Source organism: Atractosteus spatula, chromosome 4, assembly GCF_055471065.1.
Source record: "Atractosteus spatula isolate fAtrSpa1 chromosome 4, fAtrSpa1.hap1, whole genome shotgun sequence".
In the NCBI taxonomy this organism is placed as follows: Eukaryota; Metazoa; Chordata; class Actinopteri; order Semionotiformes; family Lepisosteidae; genus Atractosteus; species Atractosteus spatula.
Window position 1 is genome coordinate 6,884,880 of NC_142709.1, and position 21,009 is coordinate 6,905,888.

Consider the following 21,009-nt stretch of genomic DNA (forward strand, 5'->3'; position numbering starts at 1 on the left):
TTGCTGTGTTATATTTGTGATACGTTTCCAGAAATATGAAGAAAGTCGTGCGGGACTCTGGTGTAATTTCCGAACAATTTTTAGCAGATGCATCATGGATCACAAGAACATGATCAGCCTTGAGACTCCTGTGATCTGGCTACCGTGATTCACTTGGGGGAATTGGTTTGCGGTGTTACTTTAAATAAAGGCCGTGTTTTCCATTTAAGTCATACAGGGCAATTCTTCCAGCATGAAGATCTGTGGTCCAGTGGTCGGAATTAAGGTTGTGGAGTTCACCTCTATTTCTCATCACTGAAACTTTTGCTCCACAGACGTTTTGAAATACCCCACACCACCACTTCCGTTGTCTTTATTACAGTGAATGATGAAAAGCTAAATTGGTAGTTTGCACATTGTGTGTGTGGGTGCATGCTGTAAAACGGTGGTTCTCAACCCTGGTCTAGGAGGTCCTCAGACTTTCAGTTTTTGCTGCAATTGAACAATTGTACTTTTAATTATTAAAGCAAGTTCATCCCTTTTAATAGAGCCTTTTGTTACCTGTCTCTGCAGTCAGTCTTTCATTTCAGAAACACTCAGCTGCTTGTATTGTTGCAAAGGAATCTGCAAACAGGACTGTCTGTTCTCTCCTCAATGTGCTTAATATGCGACTGGTGCTTGGTGTCTTTCAAAAGGCTTTTAATAGGTAGACCCATTACTGATTCCCAGACATGGGTGGGGATGACTCTATTATAGAGCTCCACTAAAAAAACGTTCTGCAGAGGTTTAATTCCATTCCACATAAGCGAAACAGGGTGAGTGTGAAACCTGGAAATTGAATTAGGCTTGAGAGTAATTACTAACCCCCATCCAACTTGTTTAGAAAGGGGACAAGGGGTATTTAAAGGCTACAGATCAGTTTCCCTTATTTCACAAAGAGTTTAGGTGAAAATTAACAGAGGACCAGAACTAAGAATCTTGTAATCTGTAAGTGCCAAGACTGTCTCCCTGTTTTAATGTTTAATTTTGATGGAACATAACAGAGTAAGAGTTGAAGGGGAAATACCCACAACAGGAGCACAACTGCCCATAGTTGTGCTCCTGTTGCCATATCACTCTGCAGTTTGTGTGAGCCTGGTCAGTACCTGGATGGGAGACCTGGGAAAAACTAAGCTTGCTGCTGGAAGAGGTGTTAATGGGGCCAGCAGGGGGCGCTAACCTTGTGGTCTGTGTGGGTCCTAATGCCCCAGTATAGTGACGGGGACACTATACTGTAAAAAGGCACCAACATTTGGATAAGATGTAAAACCGAGGTCCTGACTCTCTGTGGTCGTTAAAAAATCACAGGGTGTCTCTCAAAAAGAATAGGGGTGTTACCCCAGAGTGCTAGCCAAATTTCCCATTGGCCTTTACCTATCATGGCCTTCTTATAATCCCCATCTCTGAACTAGGTTCATCACTCTGTTCTCCTCCCCACTGAGAGCTGGTGTGTGGGGAGCGGACTGGCGCACTATAGTGTCGTCACATCATCCAGGTGGGGCTGCACACTGGTGGTGGTGGAGGGGATCCCCATTACCTGTAAAAAGTTTTGAGTGGAGTGTCCAGAAAAGCACTATATAAGTGCTTTATTATTATTAATGTTATTATTAATTGCATTTGTGCAGTGCAGCAGCTGTGTGGGGGAGCACCAATGGTGGAAGGAAGCTTGATTTGTGGGGAGACAGGACAAAGGGGAGAAAATATATCCCATAGAGAGAAACTACTTCACTGTGAAAGCCTGAGATCACACTCATGTCCATGCTTAATGTATTCAGTGGTTTTAAGTGTTATTTTTTAATAAGCTGTTTTATGTTTTGCATTTGCATTGTTTTATTTTATTTTTCAGATCTGATCACCTGCTTGGACAAAGGAATTCACTTCTTTGACCCAGAATTTAGGTATGCTTCAATTAACATACCCTCCCACACAATTCAAAATGGACACCTACAGAGATACTTGAAAGATAGGTCAGATTTTGGGGGGGGTTCCTTTAGAAATATTAAAGTAGGTTTTTTTCAATTGGTGACAGTTGATTGTGAACTTTTCATTTTTTTAAATACCTTATTCAAAAGCACATATTTGGAATGAATGGATATCATACATTAAAAAGACATTGATTTCAAAGTAGATTTTTTCATAACTCTCAGTGAATGTTCTCTGTAAGGCAGTGAATGTTGTATATGGCAATGAAATAAGGTAATGACAAACTTTTGAAAAATCCTACATATGTGCCTCATAATAACAGCGGATAGTAAAACCTTCGTACTTGGGCATGTCTGTTTATAAATCATGTCATTGTGGCAGACTTGAGCCTGGACAGGGTCTGGCAGTCACAAAAACCAGTAGATCTTAGTGTTGCTGTAGGCTGAGGTTTACTGAAACAAAAGAATCAGTGTACATAGCTACACACAAGACTTTCCCACCAAATAAACAATGCAGTCACGAAGTTTAGTCTGTACCAATCAAGGGTCACAAATCCATAGTCTCTTAATTAAAGAAAGGTGAGTTTTTTTATAGCTGGAGGTTGGTCCTCAAAATGGGTTGACTGGTTGATGGATCGTATGTTGTACTTTGATTCTGGACATATTCTGGGGTTTCTTTATCTTTGCATATTATCCCGAACAGGGATATAATCTGTTCTCAATGGGTTAAATCTGAGCCTCTCGGAGCATCAGGAACAGACTTCTTTGTCTTGATATCAAGATAGGCCACTGTGTCCAAAAGAGGAATTTTGGAGGCTCAGAAAACAAGTCTGATTTGAAACTCATATGCATTGTTCTGGGAGGGAGATACTGCCAGAGCTGACGGGAAGTGAGAGGGGAGGTATTTTTTTTTATTAAAAAATAATAATTTTTTATACACAAAAGAAGGGAGTGTATTCTCAAGCTAGCCAATACACCTCGCTGGGAGTCTTTGCTATTATGGTATAGCAGAACGTTACCACTACTGTCTTAGTCTTAACTACCACTGCTTAACAAGCTGGCCAAAATATCCTAAACCAAAAAAATTTGATAATGTAAAATTCAGTTAAAACAGCATCCTTGAAGCTGCACTTTTAACACCAGAAATGTACTCGATAGGTCAATTAGGTTTGAGCAGGAGAAAATATAGCCCAGAATTGGACTCGTATTACAGCTTGCTCTGTTCGCTCCATATGGATGTAGTCAGTGACGTCCCATTCAACTAGAAGAGCATCTGTGATTTCATGAACCTGACTTTGCACTTCTTAGTGAAAGGAGGTTCCAGTGAGGAGAAACTGGGGAGATTGTGTACTTTTTGGGTTTTTTTAATGTGGAATTGCCACATTTTAAATAAGATGCATTGCACTCACTGTGCAGTGTGCAGATGCTACTCGGGTGGTTTCCTGCTACAAGCCCTGTGTGGCACAGGTGAGGTGACCTGTGCTGGCATTCCCCTTGTGAGACGCTGGGAGCTCCCCACAGGAGGGTCAGCCTGCGTCAGAAGAGCGTGGGCGTCTCAGCCACAGCGCCGCGGGCTCGCAGGCGCTCAGCGGGTCTCGGCAGCTTGTCTCACGAGGCAGGCCGAGGAAATCCTCGGCTGACTCTGTCCCCACCCAGCCACGGTGGCACTCGGCCAGTTGTGCTCTGCTGCTGTTTGGGGAAGTGCTTTGCAGCCAGCAAATGCTGTAGCCCAGGTACCTGTATGTCTGCATTAAAGGCACTCCTTAAGCTGGCACTCCTTTTGAGCATTTTTACCTCTTAAGTCATGTGGGGTCCCTCATAATTGATTTAAAACAAACATCTAAAATTCAGCAAGCAACTTTTCGTTTCTGCATTATCCTGCGGCTTCACCTCTCGTGCAGCACCTTTTAGTCGTGAGAAGATGCCATTTTCTGTTGGTATTGTAGCATTATTATAGGCGTTTTGACATGTTAAAGAATTAATTAAATTAAAAAAACATCATTTAACAAAAATAGTATTGACTGCTTGGGTCTCCTGGATGATAGTGTTTGTTTGTTTTTTTGCTTTTATCATTTACAGCAAATACTGCCCCGCAGGATGCCAGACTCCTTTCGGGGAGATTTCAGGAAACATTCCCCACGGCTACAGAGATGTGAGTATGGCTCGGATTTCTTAAAAAGCAGCTGCATTGGCCGCAGATGTCTTTTTTTTTTTAAGAAGCGAAGTAAAGCTACATAAGAAAATTATCCTCCCCTGCCAACTCTATAGAGACAGACTGCCAGACGGTGACAGTCTTGCAGTTCTTGCAACAGGGAGTTGTCACAATGTGAGCATTTGCTGTGGTATAGCTCCCTGTGATGGTGTCTGTCTAGTGTGCCGATTTGCTGTTATATGCTGTGCACATATGGAACAGTAGGCTAGCATGAGGAAGTGTGCCATGTGACATTCTAGCCCTTAATAGCCAGTGTTGTGAAACAAGATAGGTGAAGCCATAATGGACCGTCCAGATGTCACGTTTTTCCAGATTTATGAAAGTTAGAATATGTTAACAGAAACATTCTCTGTTGCCTATCAGAGGAACAATTCCAAGAGCTTTAAAGCCCATCCTGCACTTGAAAGCCAAAATAGCGGTTGCTTGGGGCATCTGATTGTGATGGCTCGTGTCCAGGGACACATTTAATTAAGGAGGTTTTAAAATTGGTAGGAACTGATTGATTTGCCGTGAAGCTGATTGATCAGATTTGCCTTGCAAGGTGAGTTTGTAGTAGCTGTGAGGGAGTCAAGATTTTTCCCCCCGCTCCCATAAAAATGGTGGTTGTTGCAAAACAGTTTTAGAATCAATTACACAGCTACTGTATGTTCAGATGTGTATCGGTTCGATGTATATACTGTAAGTTACAGTTAATAACAGCTGCTGTGTAACTGATAAACAGAAATTGCTGCCTGATCATGAGACCTGATCAGGGCTGGAGAACCATTCATATCATTAAACCTGCACCTGAAAGAGAGACCCCTCCTCCTACCGTGTGACAGTGGCCTATGATGATAATGCATTAATGTAGTTCAGAAGACCCTCCCCCAGCCCCAAGCCCTGGTCAAGCCAGGCACAGAAAAGCAGAGACCTTGGCCAGCACTGTGCAAGAACATTTGTCAGCATTCCAGTCGCTATCCAAGTGTCAGCTCCCATTTGTTCACACTCCGCCTTTCTCTCTCTCCATCCTAGCAGCACCTTTCCACAGCCACAGCCCTGTTAGTGCATCACTTTCAAGCCTTTTTCTCTAAGCAGGCAAATGTGAACTTGCCCACCCATTTTCTCTATTTTACAGTGGGCATAATGGCTACATCAGTAAGGCATACGTTTTTCTTTGCTGAATGAACAGAAATATTTCCACTATATAGTGTATATAATGCAGTTTTCCCAAATGTTTATTGTTATAAAATAATAGAAATGTTTAAAAGTATTACTTTTCATTTAAGCTGATAATACAGATATGACTTACTGTGGTGACATCACTGTTGGTTGATAAGTCATGAATGGATCAGAAGGCTACATTTCAGACTTTCCTCCTATACGTCATCTGGGGAGCGGTGAGCTAATTGTTTGGCTAAGTAGTTCAGTAATACTGCACAGCTGTTGGATGTGATTAAGTGCAAGTCACACTATCGTGTGTCTTTATTTAATCCTTTGTGTGCAGCAAAGAATTTGGTTTCAGATTACTTATTTTAATTCCCCAGGAAATGCATGCATACTAACTGAAAGTCTCTGAAGTTCTGTTATTACATGGATTATCATCTTTTAGAGAAAAGTTATAGGACAATTTGACATTTCCTGGATTTTGACCCTGTATATTATTTAAGTTTGATAAGTATTGTTTGAAAACCCTTTTGTTGTGCTCTTTAACAATAATATTAGAATAATGGCTCATGATTTTGTTAGTAGTACTGTAGGCATCTTCTTAAGTTGCTAAAGGTTTATATTGTATTTCTGTAGTATTCAGCAACAGTGACACTTATGGGAGGGTACATTGTCATACTATAGCGCAGAGTATTATAGGTATATATATATTTTAAGCACATTTTTCATTTGGTATTCTTGGCATATGCGCATATCCTCTTGAAAAGAGGAAAACCTAATCTGAAATGCGATACGAGGAGAAGTGTTCTGCCAAAGCAAACCCAGTTTCAATTCAGTAAGTTACAAAAACACATTTGTCTTTTATTGTTGCAGAAGAATTTCACGCACTGATGGAATTTATTTTTCAACTAGGTGCGACTCGCAGTGAATGGACGAAATGAAGAAAAATATTAGTGTTACTAGACGTTTTCTAAAAGATAAATCAGTCTTTTGGTCTTTACAACCTGGAGTGTTGTTGCTGGAGGTGAGGTCTGCAGCTTGCAAGTGGATGGATTACAACCATATGGACTTACTGTAGGTTTAAAAGTATTAGTAGGCTGTAAAGCTTGTGTGAGATTCCTCACATGTGGACACCAGGAAAGGGTCTTGGGGGTGGGGAGCCTTGTGAAGACCCACAGTTTCCTTCCGTGGTTTGTTGCCCATTTCAGGGAGAAACAAATCATGTGCTTTTGGACCGGCAGTCTTTTACTGGATTTTTTATTACTTAAATCTAAATTTACATCTGTTGCGCTTGATATTTAAATGTAATGGGGGCTTCTGTGGCTCGTTTTGGCTAACCTGAATTAAAATCTAATTGTTTAATCCCCACTAGCTCAAACTCTCTATGTATAAAACATACAAAAAGATGGAGTTCTCTAAATTGAAAATACACAGTGCCCTCCAAAAGTCCAAAAACTTTTGCTTTATATATTTTTTTGAGGCAATAGCTGCATGAATTGTCTGAGCACTGATTACAGCATGTGAAGAATAGGCAAGAACATAGTGACATGAACAAAACATCTTCAATGATTACACAGAGTTTCGTGAGATGAATGGGTCACCTAATTCATGCAGTTATTGCCTTAAAAGTATATGAGACCAAATACAAATTTCCCACTCTGTGTGAATGCTGGAAATCATTGTGCTGAATGTAAATTAATCGTTTTGTTCTAATGTCTTGAAATATATACATGTAATTACCTAAAAACAAAACAGTGTAATCTCATGATCACAAATAGAAATTGCTTTACTGTAAAACAAAAGTACGTTTTGACTTTGGTGTCCCAATACGTCTGGAGAGTACTGTGTCTTATATATTATTTATTTTAGCTTAAGTGCTGTTAAATTTTATTGCAGAGGCACCTAGCGTGAAATAGTGCGTGTAGTGTTTCTGTATAAAATCCATCTTTCGTGTGCGGTTAACCTGTTTGCGTTTGCTAGTCTCCATTCCAAAGGTCGCTCAGCTTGAAGCAGTGTGTCTCCCTTCAGTAAGTGTAGTTTGGTTTTCTCCATAGTCACCATCTGTCCTTTTTGGCCTTTAAGAGAAGCTTTTTGGGGTTTTCACATGATATGTAAAAACTGGCTGTCAAGAGTAGCTGCTTGTTTTGGTTTGTGTGTAATTAGGGGGGCTCTAGCTCTATAACCACGGGAAGTGTTGGAATACTCTCAGATTCCAGGGCTGTGACTGGAGCTACCCACAGCGCTGATCTTGGTTTGTGGCATCAACCACAGTAATTGCCAGCCTCAGAAACCCTGAGGGGGCCCAGGACTTCCAGTAATGGAAGTGTCTTTGTGTCTTTAACACTTGTTTGGAGCTACAGAACTTGCAGCTTTTGGAGGACACGCTTAGTGTATGAGAACAGGGAAGCGTGTACTGGTTGATTTCAAAAACATTGAATTCCTTTTTAGGTCTGTAGTAGTCTATTAAATGTCAGGAAGTGCACATGCAAGTATAAGTTAATAGTATACGTGGGGGTGCCATTTTTTAAAACAAAGGTTTACTTGGAGTGGATTCTTCAGTCGTGATCAAAGTCTCAGGTTTGCATCCTGCAGGTTTAGGGTTTTATGGGCCTGATAAGACCTGCTGAAGACTTTGGAAACATTGCTGTAGCAACATGGTAATAAGCAACTCACGATTGTACATGAAGAGCCCAGGGGTAGTTCCAATTAAAACTAATTTGTTTGTGTTCCTGACTAAGCTGTTTCCTAGTCTTTCAGAGATGATGCTTTAATGATATGAAAATTTCCCTGAGCTGATTGAGAAGAATTGCAGAGGAAGCTGAAGTTTGCCACATCAGACAATGACAAATACACATTCAACTTTTTAATTGCATCTAAATATTCCACAGTGGTTTTTATCCCAGGATGTTACATCAGGCTTAGTCAGCCTAGTTTCTTAATCATCTTTGGTGGGAAGAAGGTCAATGAATATTCATTCTGCTTAACATTACAAAAATGTGGATTGGTCTGATGTTCGTCATTGTAGCCTTTTTAGTTTAGTTATTTTTTTCTCTTGATACGCAGTTGCTGGTCTCATCCTACAACAGACACTATGTATCAACTAATATCAACATACATGTTCAAATAAAGTACTAACATACTACTTATTTTCAACAAGGTTTTTTTGATTAATGAAACCCTGCATGCACTGCACTTTGTGTAAAGTTTCTACTTTATTTCAATCGATTGCTCTGTCATTTGTAAAGAAACTGTGTAGTATACAAAAGAGTCAAAGACTTATTTCAATAGGATGGTCAGGACTAATCATGCAAAAGGCCAGTAAAGCACAAGGTATCAATTGCTACAAGGAAAACATTCTTAATGCCATACTTTTATAAACAGTGAGACTTTATTATATGGGATAATTGCAAAAGTGAAATACTCAAAGGTTTTATATAAAAGGTGTGCTTTGTTTTAACCTTCGCTCAACATATTTTTAATAGGTTATAAAACAAGGATGCAGAGTGATCTAATGATTTCTGTTTGTTTGTCACCAAATTATTTTCTGGTTCTGTGTAAGTGCCCTCTGTCTGGTGGATGAAGTTCATCTTCTGAGTAATGGAGCCTCATAGATGGTTTTTATGGTCCATTAGGACTGCAAATGGTGTAGTACGCCTTCCATTTGTTAAAGATGTTCAGTTTATTAGCTTAGTCCATTTAACATGGTTTTGTGATAAGTGGGATCCACCTTAACCCAGACAGTGGAAGAGTCTATTTAAAACCTCTTCAAGATCAGTTGCAAGTGCTTGCTTGAGGTTATGTCAGCGTTTCAGCTACTGTATCTAGACGGATTGTTTTACAGTGGTAATTCCAGCAAGATCAAGAATGAAATGTGTCACAGCCCAGTTAGTTAAGTCTTTGCTTCGATATGGAGATCCTTGGAAGACTGCTTTATGGGTTACCCTTTGCCTGTGTATTGCTTCTCTTTCAGTCTTCCTTGATCTGCATGGCTGGTATTCATGCTGGGGTCGTCTCCAATGTCCTCGGGGGACAGATCAGTGTGGTCAGCAGCAAAGGCATCCCGTACTACGAAAGTGCACTCGCCAATAACATTACCTCGGTTGTGTGAGTCCTGTTTTACTGCGCCACCCTGTTTTGCAGAGCTTTTACTGGAAAGATGTCTCATGTAAATGTTTCTGAGATACTTAATGTGGCATCAGATAAAGTTTATTGATCTGTGAGATGTAAGTAGATTACAGCCTCTTCCTGGAAGGGTGCAGTCATCTTCCAAGTACTTATAAATTTTCGTTGGGAGTTGGCAATACTGTTGGTGCATTTAAAGAGCCCAGAAGATCTAGAAAGATCTTATTGCAGTGGCTTATTCTGAAGCAGATGGCTTACAAAAGAACTATTTTTGGCAGGAGTTTCAACCATTTTGAATAATTCAAGAAGTGTTTGTTGTGGCATTACTCCATTGTACAGTTTATCTCACATTTTGTGTATATCAACAATAACTCATTTGTGATTATCATTATTATGCAGTATGACCTGGTATATTTGATATTCTCATAAATCATAGAAAAGGAAATGCACTTTACATTATTAATTAATCTTATGTTTTCCTCAGGGGCCCCCTGTCTAACAGCCTATTTACTTTCAAAACAAGTGGTAAGTTGTTTTTTTAATATACTACTTAGAATATATATGAGGCATCACTGTGATCAGATTTTGAAAACAATTCTATGGGATATCAACCAAACCTCAGTTGCTGGACCTAAAATTTATACTATCAGTTCTGCCAAAGATGATACTAAACTTGAAGAGATGTCTCACTCCACAAGTATGTGTGCATTTTTTACTTCTGAAGGTTTGTACTTTGTCACAAATATAATTGAATTTGCAAATGAGAGTGGGCTATTTGGCCTGTCTAGCTGTTTTGGTTTTTAGTAGCTAATTGAATCGAGGATATTGTCCAGCCTTTTCTTGATGGACAAGATGGTACCAGCTTCAATAACATGGCAGTGTGCTTGTTCCAGACTCCCACAATCCTGTGTGTACATATCAGTGCCTCCTGTCTCACTTTGAAATGAACCTCCCACTTGTTTACCTTTGTCTCCCTGGTTCGTGTTTCATTGATTATAAAGGAATCCATATGGTTAACTATCGGTGCCTCTGAGAATTTTGAGTTCTTGAATTCATTTCCTTCTGTAGTCTTTTTTTGTTCAGTCCTGGAAAGATTTAGTTTTTAGTGTCAGAGTAGGTAATTGCTTTGAGTCCAGAACTGCTCCATAACATATTCCAAAGCAATCATCTTTTTTGAGACTTGGTGAACAACATTATTAAAATAATAATAATTATAATTTCTAAATAGTGTATTGTACATTATCATATCATCGATTGATTTAAATGTTATACTTTGAAATATGTGTATCCGAATATTGATTAGCTATACTTCTTGAGACCAAACAGGGCAAAGAACTACAGCACATCAGGTGCATAATGCTAGTTTTGCACTGTGTCACATCTTTTTTTTGCCTTGGATAAATCTTCATGTTTCTGGGATGTTGTGGGGGATGGACTGTCATCTTCTTCTTTTCAATTTTCATTTTTGGTTCAGTTGTTCGTCTGTGTGTATAAAATAAAGGAAAAAAATCAAGCGTTCTAAAAAAAATCTTCTTCGCTGGTTATATGGAGCTCCAATTTAGTTATCGAGTAACTCTAAAGCTGTGTCCTGTACTCTGTGTTGTGTTTATATACGAATAGAAAACCATGTATTACAGTGCCAAGAACACGTTTATGAACATCTCCTCCTAGGATGGTCTGTATTCTATTTTAGATCTAAAACATTATTAGTTTTTCATGATACAATTCTTGAAAATGTGAATATGATCCAAATATATTTTATACCTTTGTGTTATACCTCTAATGAAGTTGTTTAATTAAAATACTCCAACAGTAAATATCTTCATGTGATGAGGTATGTGAATCCTCAGATACAGTAATTCATGTAACCCCCTTGACCACCAGTGACTCCACCTGAACCTGTTTGTCAGTCTCTCACAGCCAGCTCTGGCTTCTGGCCCATCTTCTTTACAGAACTGCTTCAGGCCGGTGATGTTTGAGGGGCTCTTTGCATGAACAGCTCACCTGGGGTCCTGCCATAACATTTCAGTGGGGTGTAGGTCTGGATTTAGATTTTTCCAGACCCGAAATGTGCAATTATGTCTTCAGCCATTCTGCTGCAGATCTGTTTGTATGTTTAGGATTGTTATCTTGCTTTATCACTTATTTTTGGCACAGCTGCAGCTGGCAAAAGGATGAGTCTCCTCCAAAATTTTCTGATACAGCACTGAATTCACGGGTCAGTCAGTGGTGACAAACCAACCCAGTTCCTGAGGCAGGAAAGAAACCCCAGGCCATCACATTCCCATTAATCGTGCTTGATGGTCAGGATGAGGTTCTTCTTTTAGAATGCAGTGTTTGGATTTCACCACACAATACTTTGTGTGTCAAGAGTAAATTCTTTCAGTAGCCATGTAGACCATCTCTTTTTAGAGAGTGTAGTTTCTTTCTGGCTGTGCTCCCTTGGAAACCAGTCAGTCTTAAGTCACTGAAATTACCCACAACAAGAGAGGCCCGCAATTCTCAGGCATTACAGGTTTGTGTGACTTCATGGCTGATTTTGTTTAGTTATTTGTGGGAAGATCTTGACAGGATGACCAGTCCTGGGTACAGTGACTGTGACCTTTAATACTTTTCAGTTGTGGACTGAGAGTTGCTGGAGGGTAAATGTTAAGAAATAGTTTTGAAATACTCCATACTGATGACCATTGACTGCTCATTTTCTGAGGTCATCCAGGATCTTATTTGATCGTGGCATGGCACATTTCCATCTTGATGGTAAAAAACTAAATTCACAAACTTTCTGACCGTTATACGGTCATGGCAGGACTGCCCAAACTGTCTGTCCTTGTTTACTTGTTAGCCAATTATGTAACCACCCGATTCTAATTAACTCCTTAACTGCTGTATGTAAACTGGTGGTTCGCTTATTTCAAATAGACTGATTCTTAATTATTCATTTTTTCTTAATTCCTACATGATTGCACCTGAAAATCATTGAATTTGTAAACAAAGGACCTCTTTGTTAGTTACAAAAAAGAGTTTTGGTAAAATAAGAGTATCATGGTAAGAAATTGTAATTCCTATAATTATACTGGGGGTCCTGAAACTTTTTCTTCCCTCTGTATGTTCACAATACTGTGCTATGGTATTTTTTACTCCAGTCCCTTTGTATTAACAATTCATGTATATTCACATGACCTAATATTATAGATTATGGATTATAATCTAGATTATATATATTTAAATTCCTGCATTTTTAGTGGAGATTAGGGCATTAACATCCCAATAAAATATTTTGTGTCCAGTATGAGATTATAATGCTGTATGATAAAATCACCCGTGTTGGTTTTACAGATATAAAAGCAAGACTTCCTGCTTTTCTTCAAGTGGTCTCCTCTTGGTTTCCACAGGATGCTACGGGACGCTGGGCCTGGAGTCCAGAGTGGTGCATAATTCCCAGATCTCGGCCTCTTCGGTGTGGGAGTGGGAGGATGTGAATGGGCAGCCAAGTGTGTGGGGGCCCGAAGGGGCCCGTCTGAAGAAGCCCGGTGTTCCCTGGGCTGTAGCCGTTAACAACCAGAATCAGTGGCTGCAGGTGGACTTGAAGAAGGAGAAAAGGATAACAGGTAGGTAATGTACTTGTCTGTCCTCTTGGAGAACACGAAAAAGCCCAGGGTTACAGATGGAATGCTAGAGCATCACAGCCCCAAAAAAAGATTTTTTACAGCTTTTATTGTTTTAATATTTTATGAATTTTTTCTAATGCTATCTATGACTTTAGTAAGCGTGACAAGTGCATTGGTCGTGGTTAAAGGCTGTCATGGTGTTTCCTCACCTGAATGTAGAGTCTTTGCCCTTTTTCACTGTTTATTTCAGAAAGGAAAATAAAAACGCTGATGTGCTTTAAGAAGCGCGTTGAAGATTAACAGTGGAGAGAACGTAATTTAAAACAGATAAGGTTATCTGAGAACTTCAGAAAAAAGTTATGGAAACAAAATATTTGTTTTAAATTAATAGGGCTGATAAATGTTGACTGAGGATTCATTAGTGTCTGTCGTGGAAAATGTGCTTGCAGATTCTTAAAATAAAGGTCTGAAATGGCCTTTTTGCAAGTATGAAATTGCAAAATGTGTTCAGCTTTCATTATTACTAGTCGATGATTTGATAATCAACTGGGAACTTTCTTGTAAATATCAGACACTTTAATTGAAGACAAGTTTTAATTAAAAAAAACATTACATTTGTGGTCAGTTTAATTCAGATTCCCACCTGTGTGTTCATTAGAAGCCATGTTTGACCCATGCACTGAACAGTAATGTAATACTCCATGTGACGCAATGCTTAGCTCCCGTGTTCAATACGTAGGAATCACAACCACTGGATCCACCCTCAAGGATTACTACTACTACGTCTCTTCTTACCGAGTGCTGTACAGCCATGATGGACAGCAGTGGACCGTGTTCAGGGAAACAAACACTGATCAAGACAAGGTACCACAGATGCTTCCAACTTTGCACCCTTTGCATTAGCAGGCAGAACCCTCTTTCTTCCTTAGACATCTCAATCACTGTTGGTTTTAGCTAATTGGAGTGCAAGCCCTCTTAATCGATTGCAATAATATTTGTTCTTGTATGTATTTGAAAAAAAGAACAGTTACAAATGAATGGTGGCCTTTTGGCCAGTTAGCTAATTGACCAAACAGTCTCATTCAGCTATCTCTTGAAAGAACCCAGGGTTTTAGCTTATTCCCTACTCTCACAACCTTTCTGGATAAAGGAGCGCCTCTTGTTCTCGGCTTTAGATGTACTTCCATTTTACAAAATGTTTTGGATTTTGTATGTCATTGCTTTTTAATGTGAGGTAATGACATGGTGAACTTTATTTAACGTCGCTCCAAATGAGATTTCCGGTACATGAAAAGATAGTGTTACGCACTTATACCCCTGTGTGTTCCCCAGAATTGGGTTTAAGAAAGTCATCTTAGATACTGTTTTTGTAAATTGGAAAGAAAATTTATATTTTCAGACGCTTTGCAAAGCCTGGGAAACAGCAGGTTGGCCCTACCTGGCAGTGCCTGTCTTTAGGATGTGGATCCGTCTGCTTTGGCCTGGGTCAAGTGAGACCAAGTGCTGATGAGTGCTCTTAAGAGAACCAGATGAAGAATATGTGCCAAATTTAAGGTTTCCCCTGTCCCACAAGAACCTACAGGCCAATTACAGGTTCAATTACAATTTACGCTTTTTATGTTTTTGAGTATTTCTGTAAAATGAGCCGGACTGCAGCTGGAATTGACCCACATGGATAAACATCTCCTCTCATTAGCGTTTGGGCTGAAAGTACTGTCCAGAGACTCATGGAAGCATCGGTATTAAATATCTTCCAAAATATTTCAAAGATGAAACAGGATTTCCTAGGACACTGACCCAGTGCAGAGCTTGACTTTAAAATTGAGGACAGAATTAAGAAATTGCATTGGCAGGAATCTTTCTTACTGGGTTACTGCATCTGTAAATTGTGTCCTTGCCTCTGTAATACCAAGCAGAACCTGCTTTTCAGATTCCTGTTTACAAACACAGAGCTCACCCACCTGTTTGTAGAATTGTAGTCTGAGCTCAACGTGGTTCTTTACATCTTTAAATATAGTTGCATCAAGTGCATAAACTGTGGCTTTGCTGAAATCCATTGGAGGCTCCTGGAAACTTAAATTTTAACTTCAAACTCAATTTTACATGAAAAGACACAATAAAGCTATATATATAGCTATATATATGTTCAGTAAAAACAATGTTCCTCATCAGAACAGATGTTACCATCCAGGTCTCAGGAGGTGAAGCTTTTCATTTGACTCTTCTCAGACCCAGACCTTGCAGAATGCTTTTACTAATTGCATTATAGCCAGTTAAAGGTCATGGGTCCCCCCAGGCCAAATCAGTCATTAGCAGGCTTAACAGCTAGTGCAGCTGCTCTGCAGACTGACAAGTGTTGCTCCTTTATTTTTCCCCTTGTTTTGACTGTATGATAAGCTTAGATCTTCATCAAAGCACAGACTTAGCAGACATCTTAAGAAACGGCACATTTCCAAGCAGGAGAAAGAAGGCTGCGATATCGCTTAACGCTGCCTCTTCATTTCCGAGCTGTAGCAGTACTCTTTGACATTGGAAAATGAAACATTCTTGGCTTCATTTCAGAGCTGGATTGGGATCACTTGTGGCTAGGCGTAGCAAGTGTTGATGACCACTTTTGGGTTTTTTGGAATTTCTCTTCTGTTGTTTTATTGACAGAATTGGTAGAAACCGGGAAAGTTTTCTTTGAAATGTGAATAACATTCTAACCATTTTTTTTCCGAATGATATTCAGTCTTTTGTAGTTACGTGATTTGATTGGTGTTTTTTAACAAAGCTTAACCTGCAGCAGTTTAATTCGTCTCATTGCTTGAGCCCAATCACCTCTTACTTATGAGGTCATTTAGTGAATACAGTAAAGTCACATAACTGTATCATGATAAGACATGAATAATAACTTAATTAGTATGTGTACTCTATATACTGTATACCTTTAAATTCTTTAGTAGTGTAAAGTTGCTTTTGTAGCTGATTATGCTTCCATCAGAAAAGTTGAATACAGACATACAATTAACGTCCAGTAACAAGTAATCCAAAAAGGAATGTTTCTTTTAATTCACTTTTCAGCTCTTGATTTTTGTGCTGATTCTTATGTCTGCTGTTTGGATAGGATAAAGAGAATATGCTACTTGTGAAAATGAATTGCTGTAGTCTGCTAATAATAGCTTAAATGTCTGCTGCATTTTGTTGACTAACATGTATACATTTTGCTGCTAGATTTTTCAAGGAAACACCAATTACCTACAAGAGGTCCGAAATAATTTTATCCCTCCCATTGAAGCGAGGTTCATTCGAATCAACCCTACACAGTGGCACCAGAGGATTGCAATGAAGTTCGAGCTTCTGGGCTGCCAGCCACACACAGGTGAATATGAAACACCTGCCTTTGAATTGCTGGAATACGTCATTTAACTGCCTAGATACAGCCTTCACAAGACTAAGAAGCAACTCCACAACTACTGGTTGTGCTTAGCTCAGAAACAGGAAATAAGACAACACCCTGGATGGGACTCCAGTCTGTACCAAGGTGCACACACACTGGTACAATTTAGAGCCGTCAGTTAAACTAGCCAGCTTGTCCTGGGGAAGTGGGGGAAAACTAGAGCTCCTGGAGAAAAACCAAGCAGATATGGGCTGTACCAAACACCATGCGGGAAGTACCCCAAGCCCAGATTCGAACCCAAGAACTGAGACAGCTTCGCCACCCAACACTGCACCGTACCAAGCCCACTAAAAACCACTACAGGATCATTCTGAACAACGCCCTGCAAGCCCTTCCTTCCCAACTTTGAATTCTTCTCCTTAGTATTGATGCATATAGGTATTTGCTCTGTAAGGACCTTACATCGCTTTAGATATTTATATATAAACACTAAAGTTACTTCAGTATATCAAATATTTCCTATTACTCTAGATATTTTTTTGGGGGGATGGAACTAAAGTTAACATGGGATCCAGTTTACTGCCTTTGAAAAGTTGTAAGGAACCGTTTGGTGTTTTACAAATGCATTGCACCTTCTTCCATGTTGCAGTATACATTCTGGACTGTTGGTTTGTCTCAATATTAATGCTTTATTTTCACAGGGAGCTTCTCTCCATGGACTTATGAGTTTTGACCTCTGTATCTGTGTGTTTTGAATATACCCATCCATCCATCCATCTGATATCCATCAGAAAGTTTCATGTTTCTTGTATAGGTTGTATCAACTTGGAGACAAAAGGCAGGATTACACTGCCCATTTAAAAACAGTCAGGCACATAGGGGCTGTTCAGAAACACCATCTCTAGCCTTGCCAGCCTGTCTTTGGAAGACTGGAGAAAACAAGAGGCCTGGGAGAACTTGAATGTAAACCATTAACTCAGGGGGAGAACTTGCAGAAGGCACCCTAGTTGAACTACTACTTACTACTTTCTACTTGAACCCTGGACCCAAGAGCTGTGAGGCAACAGTATGAAGTGCTGTGCCACTTGTGTATGTGTGTATATTTGTATACCATGCATACATATACATGCTCTGGCAACAGAAATTGTGCACATGTCATAGATGCCTTATTATTTGATATTATTTCCATGTTGATCCATGATATTGTAATGTTACTGTATCTCATTAATGTATAATGTACAGTAACAAGCATTTTGTTCTGATTATTGCAGTTTGAACACCTCTGTCCTAGACAAGGCCTTCCTTTGTTGCATCACATCAGTGCCTTGTTAGCTTAATCATTAGTTTGAATGTCATCTTGGGGATATTCCAGTTAATCTGAATATTCAAGTTCAACCATTATGGTCTACATCTGGAAGCAAGGCTTTGAGCATGGCGATGACCATGGATTCCTCTTTCAAACAGGTGCTTCAGAACAATGCTGACATGAATCACACAGTGCTCAGTTTCTGTATTTCGCTGAACCCTGTCAGCCTTTATCTTGTTTCTTGTTCTGCCCAGCGTTCTGGGAAGGTCTCATACCAGCTACTGAAAAATCACATACAGTTCTATGCAAAAGTTTGGGTACCCCTGGCCAAATTACGTGTTTTGTTGATTTTGTAAGTGAAAAGAACTTAACACAACCTCTGCAGCGAAGTAACTGTAACTTGACATATTTCTGCAAATTTTAATGCACAGTTACTATTTATTTGCTGAATTTAACAGATTGAATAAAAAACCCCCGTAAATTTGTCAGTAGTTAGTAACACCACCTTTGGCAGAAATCACAGCCTCCAAACGTTTTTTGTAGCCAGCTAACGGTCTTTCTATTCTTGCTTTAGGCATTTTTTCCCCACTTTTCCTTGCCGAACGCTTCTAGTTCAGGAATATTCTTAGGTCATTTTGCATGGACTGCATGTTTGAGATCTACCCACAGATTTTCAGTAATATTCAATATTCGTAGCGGTGGCACTGTGGCTAAGGATCTGCGCCTGTGGCTGGAAGGTTGCTGGTTCAAATCGTGCGGCCAGCAAAAGGAATCCTATTCTGTTGGGCCCCTGAGCAAGGCCCTTAACCCCAGCTGCTCCAGGGGTGCTGTACAATGGCTGACCCTGCACTCTGACCCCAAGCTTCTCTCCCTGCCTGGAGAGCAAGCTGGGGTATACGAAAAGACGAATTCCTAATACAAGAAATTGTATGTGGCTAATAAAGTGATCTTATCTTATCTAAGTCTGGGGACTGTGAAGGCCATTCCAAAACCTTAATCTTTCGTTTCTTGAAGTAGTTCATGGTTGATTTTGAGGTATGTTTTGGATCATTGTCTTGGTGTAATATCTAACCTCTTTTCAGCTTCAGTTTCTTCACTGACTGTGGGACATTAGCTTCCAGGATTTGTTGATACTTAGTAGAATCCATTCTTCCCTCGACCCACAATATTTCCTGTGCCACTGGCTGCCACACAACCCCAAAGCATGATAGATCCACCCCCATGCTTAACAGTTGGTGAGGTGTTCTTTTCTTCAAATGCTTCTCTTTTTTTTCTCCAAACGTACCTTTGGTGGTTGTAGCCAAAGAGTTCAATTTTTACTTCATCAGTCCACAGCCCTTGGTTCCAGAACGCCTCTGGCTTATCTAAGTGTTGTTGCATACTTCAGCCGTTGACTTTTGTGATGAGTTCGCAGGTAAGTTTTCCTTCTGATGACTCTTCCATGCAGATCATGTTTGTGCAAGCAATGCTGCACAGTAGACCGGTGAACCACTACTCCCGTGCCAGCTAAACCTTCCTGCAGGTCCTTTGTAGTGATATGGGGGTTTTGCTTTGCATTTCTGACTAGTCTACGAGCAGTTCTATCTGAGATTTTTCTTGGTTTTGCAGATCTTGTCTTTATTTCAACAGTTCCCCTTAACTTCCATTTCTTAATGACATTTCGGACAGTGGAAATTGCAAGCAGAAAGCATTTAGATTTCTTTTTATGGCCTTCCCCTGCTGTGTAAGAGTCAATTATCTTTATTTTCTGATCCTCAGTCAGCTGCTTAGAGGAGCCCATGGTTTCTGAGTGTAAGTACAACACCCTGAGAGGTTTGAAGAGTCAGAGAATTTATGAAACTCTGGAATTGTCATCACCTGACTTAAGGCCTAACGAGTCAATTAAGTTCTGAGAGCTTACAAAAAAATGAGGCTAGTGGATCAACTGGGAGGGTGCCCAAACTTTTTCACACGCCACATTTACTGTTTTATTTTTTTCAATCTGTTATATTTTGCAAATAAATAATAACTGTGCATTAATATTTGCAGAAACATGTCAAGTTTAAGTTTGTTTGCTGCAGAGGTTGTGTTAACTTCTTTTCACTTAGAAAATCAACAAAACATGTAATTTGGCCAGGGGTGCCCAAACGTTTGCATAGAACTGTATATGTGGTCCCAAAGGCAATCCATTGTCTTCTGAGATGGACACGCATTGACAAGACTTTTTAAAAGAACTGAAAAAAAGCCTAAAACTATCTTTTTGTATCACAGAAGAAAAATCCAATTTCTTTGTTGGTTTTGTGTTTATGCCGTATAGTCTATCATTATTGATCACCTCTTCAGTATTGCCCTGGAAACCAAAAGAGCTTACAGTTGTCTTGAACCCCTGTGCTTCTCTCCTGTATTCAAGTGAGAGCGCCTCCCCCCCGGATCCCCCCAAAGATCAGTACCGACTTCCCCCCGTTGTACGACAAGACCACCTACACCCCTGACATCAAGAACACTACCATGGCCCCCAGTGGAAACAAAGGTACAGCTACCCTACTACTTGATTGTTCCTGCCTCATCGGAAATCTACATGCAATAAGATGAAGTATATTAATCAGAATAAACATAGCAGCTGTAATCTGTCGGTTTTTAGTACCAAAATCACTGGATTTAAAACCAGCTTTTGCTTAAATCCTGACAAAGACAGCAGTAATTTTACTGGAGGATGATAAATACAACAAAATAAAAATATCCTTAGCTGCTGGTCCTGATAAGTTCTACTTATGCTTGAAAAACAGCAGCTGTTAGGTGGTACTTGATATCTTGTAAATTTATGATAGGTGTGTTGAACTATTTTGTTGTTTGTTTCTGGCTTCAGATGTGACCTTGGCTGCAGTCCTAGTACCCGTCTTAGTTATGGCTTTGACTGTGCTCATATTGTTCCTGGTGTGTGCCTGGCATTGGAGAAACAGGTGAGGCTCATTTCTATTAGAATTGAATGTCCTAAAAAATAACTTTTACATTTCCTTATTGTAAAAACAATGACTGATATACTCAGAAAATAGCTGCTAGTTTCCATTTATTCCCTAATTTCAGTTTTATGCACTATGGACGATAAAAGGCAGATGACCAGCAATACTAGTAGAGTCTGTGAGTGGATGATGACGCAACACTACTACGAATCCAATATTTTGTCATTTTGTTTCATTTGCAGAAAAAAGAGTGCTGAAGGCGCATATGACTTACCACATTGGGACCGAGCAGGTAACTGATCCTTTTTCACAAATTTTGAATCTTGAAACAGTACAGAGCAGATGAAATAAGTGTATTAA

The 21,009-nt window shown here is 39.7% G+C and overlaps 1 protein-coding gene across 1 annotated transcript in view; it reads left to right on the top strand.

Moving 5' to 3' along the window:
- The window catches only part of dcbld2 (discoidin, CUB and LCCL domain containing 2), a 45,038-nt gene that overhangs the window by 16,387 nt on the left and 7,642 nt on the right, over positions 1 to 21,009 (top strand). Inside the window, exons 4-13 of the mRNA XM_088914799.1 lie at positions 1,865 to 1,916; positions 4,020 to 4,092; positions 9,266 to 9,399; positions 9,902 to 9,942; positions 12,810 to 13,025; positions 13,765 to 13,889; positions 16,239 to 16,386; positions 20,100 to 20,219; positions 20,556 to 20,649; positions 20,892 to 20,941. Coding sequence (XP_088770925.1) covers positions 1,865 to 1,916; positions 4,020 to 4,092; positions 9,266 to 9,399; positions 9,902 to 9,942; positions 12,810 to 13,025; positions 13,765 to 13,889; positions 16,239 to 16,386; positions 20,100 to 20,219; positions 20,556 to 20,649; positions 20,892 to 20,941 — 1,053 coding nt within the window. The remainder of the gene's footprint in view (positions 1 to 1,864; positions 1,917 to 4,019; positions 4,093 to 9,265; positions 9,400 to 9,901; positions 9,943 to 12,809; positions 13,026 to 13,764; positions 13,890 to 16,238; positions 16,387 to 20,099; positions 20,220 to 20,555; positions 20,650 to 20,891; positions 20,942 to 21,009) is intronic.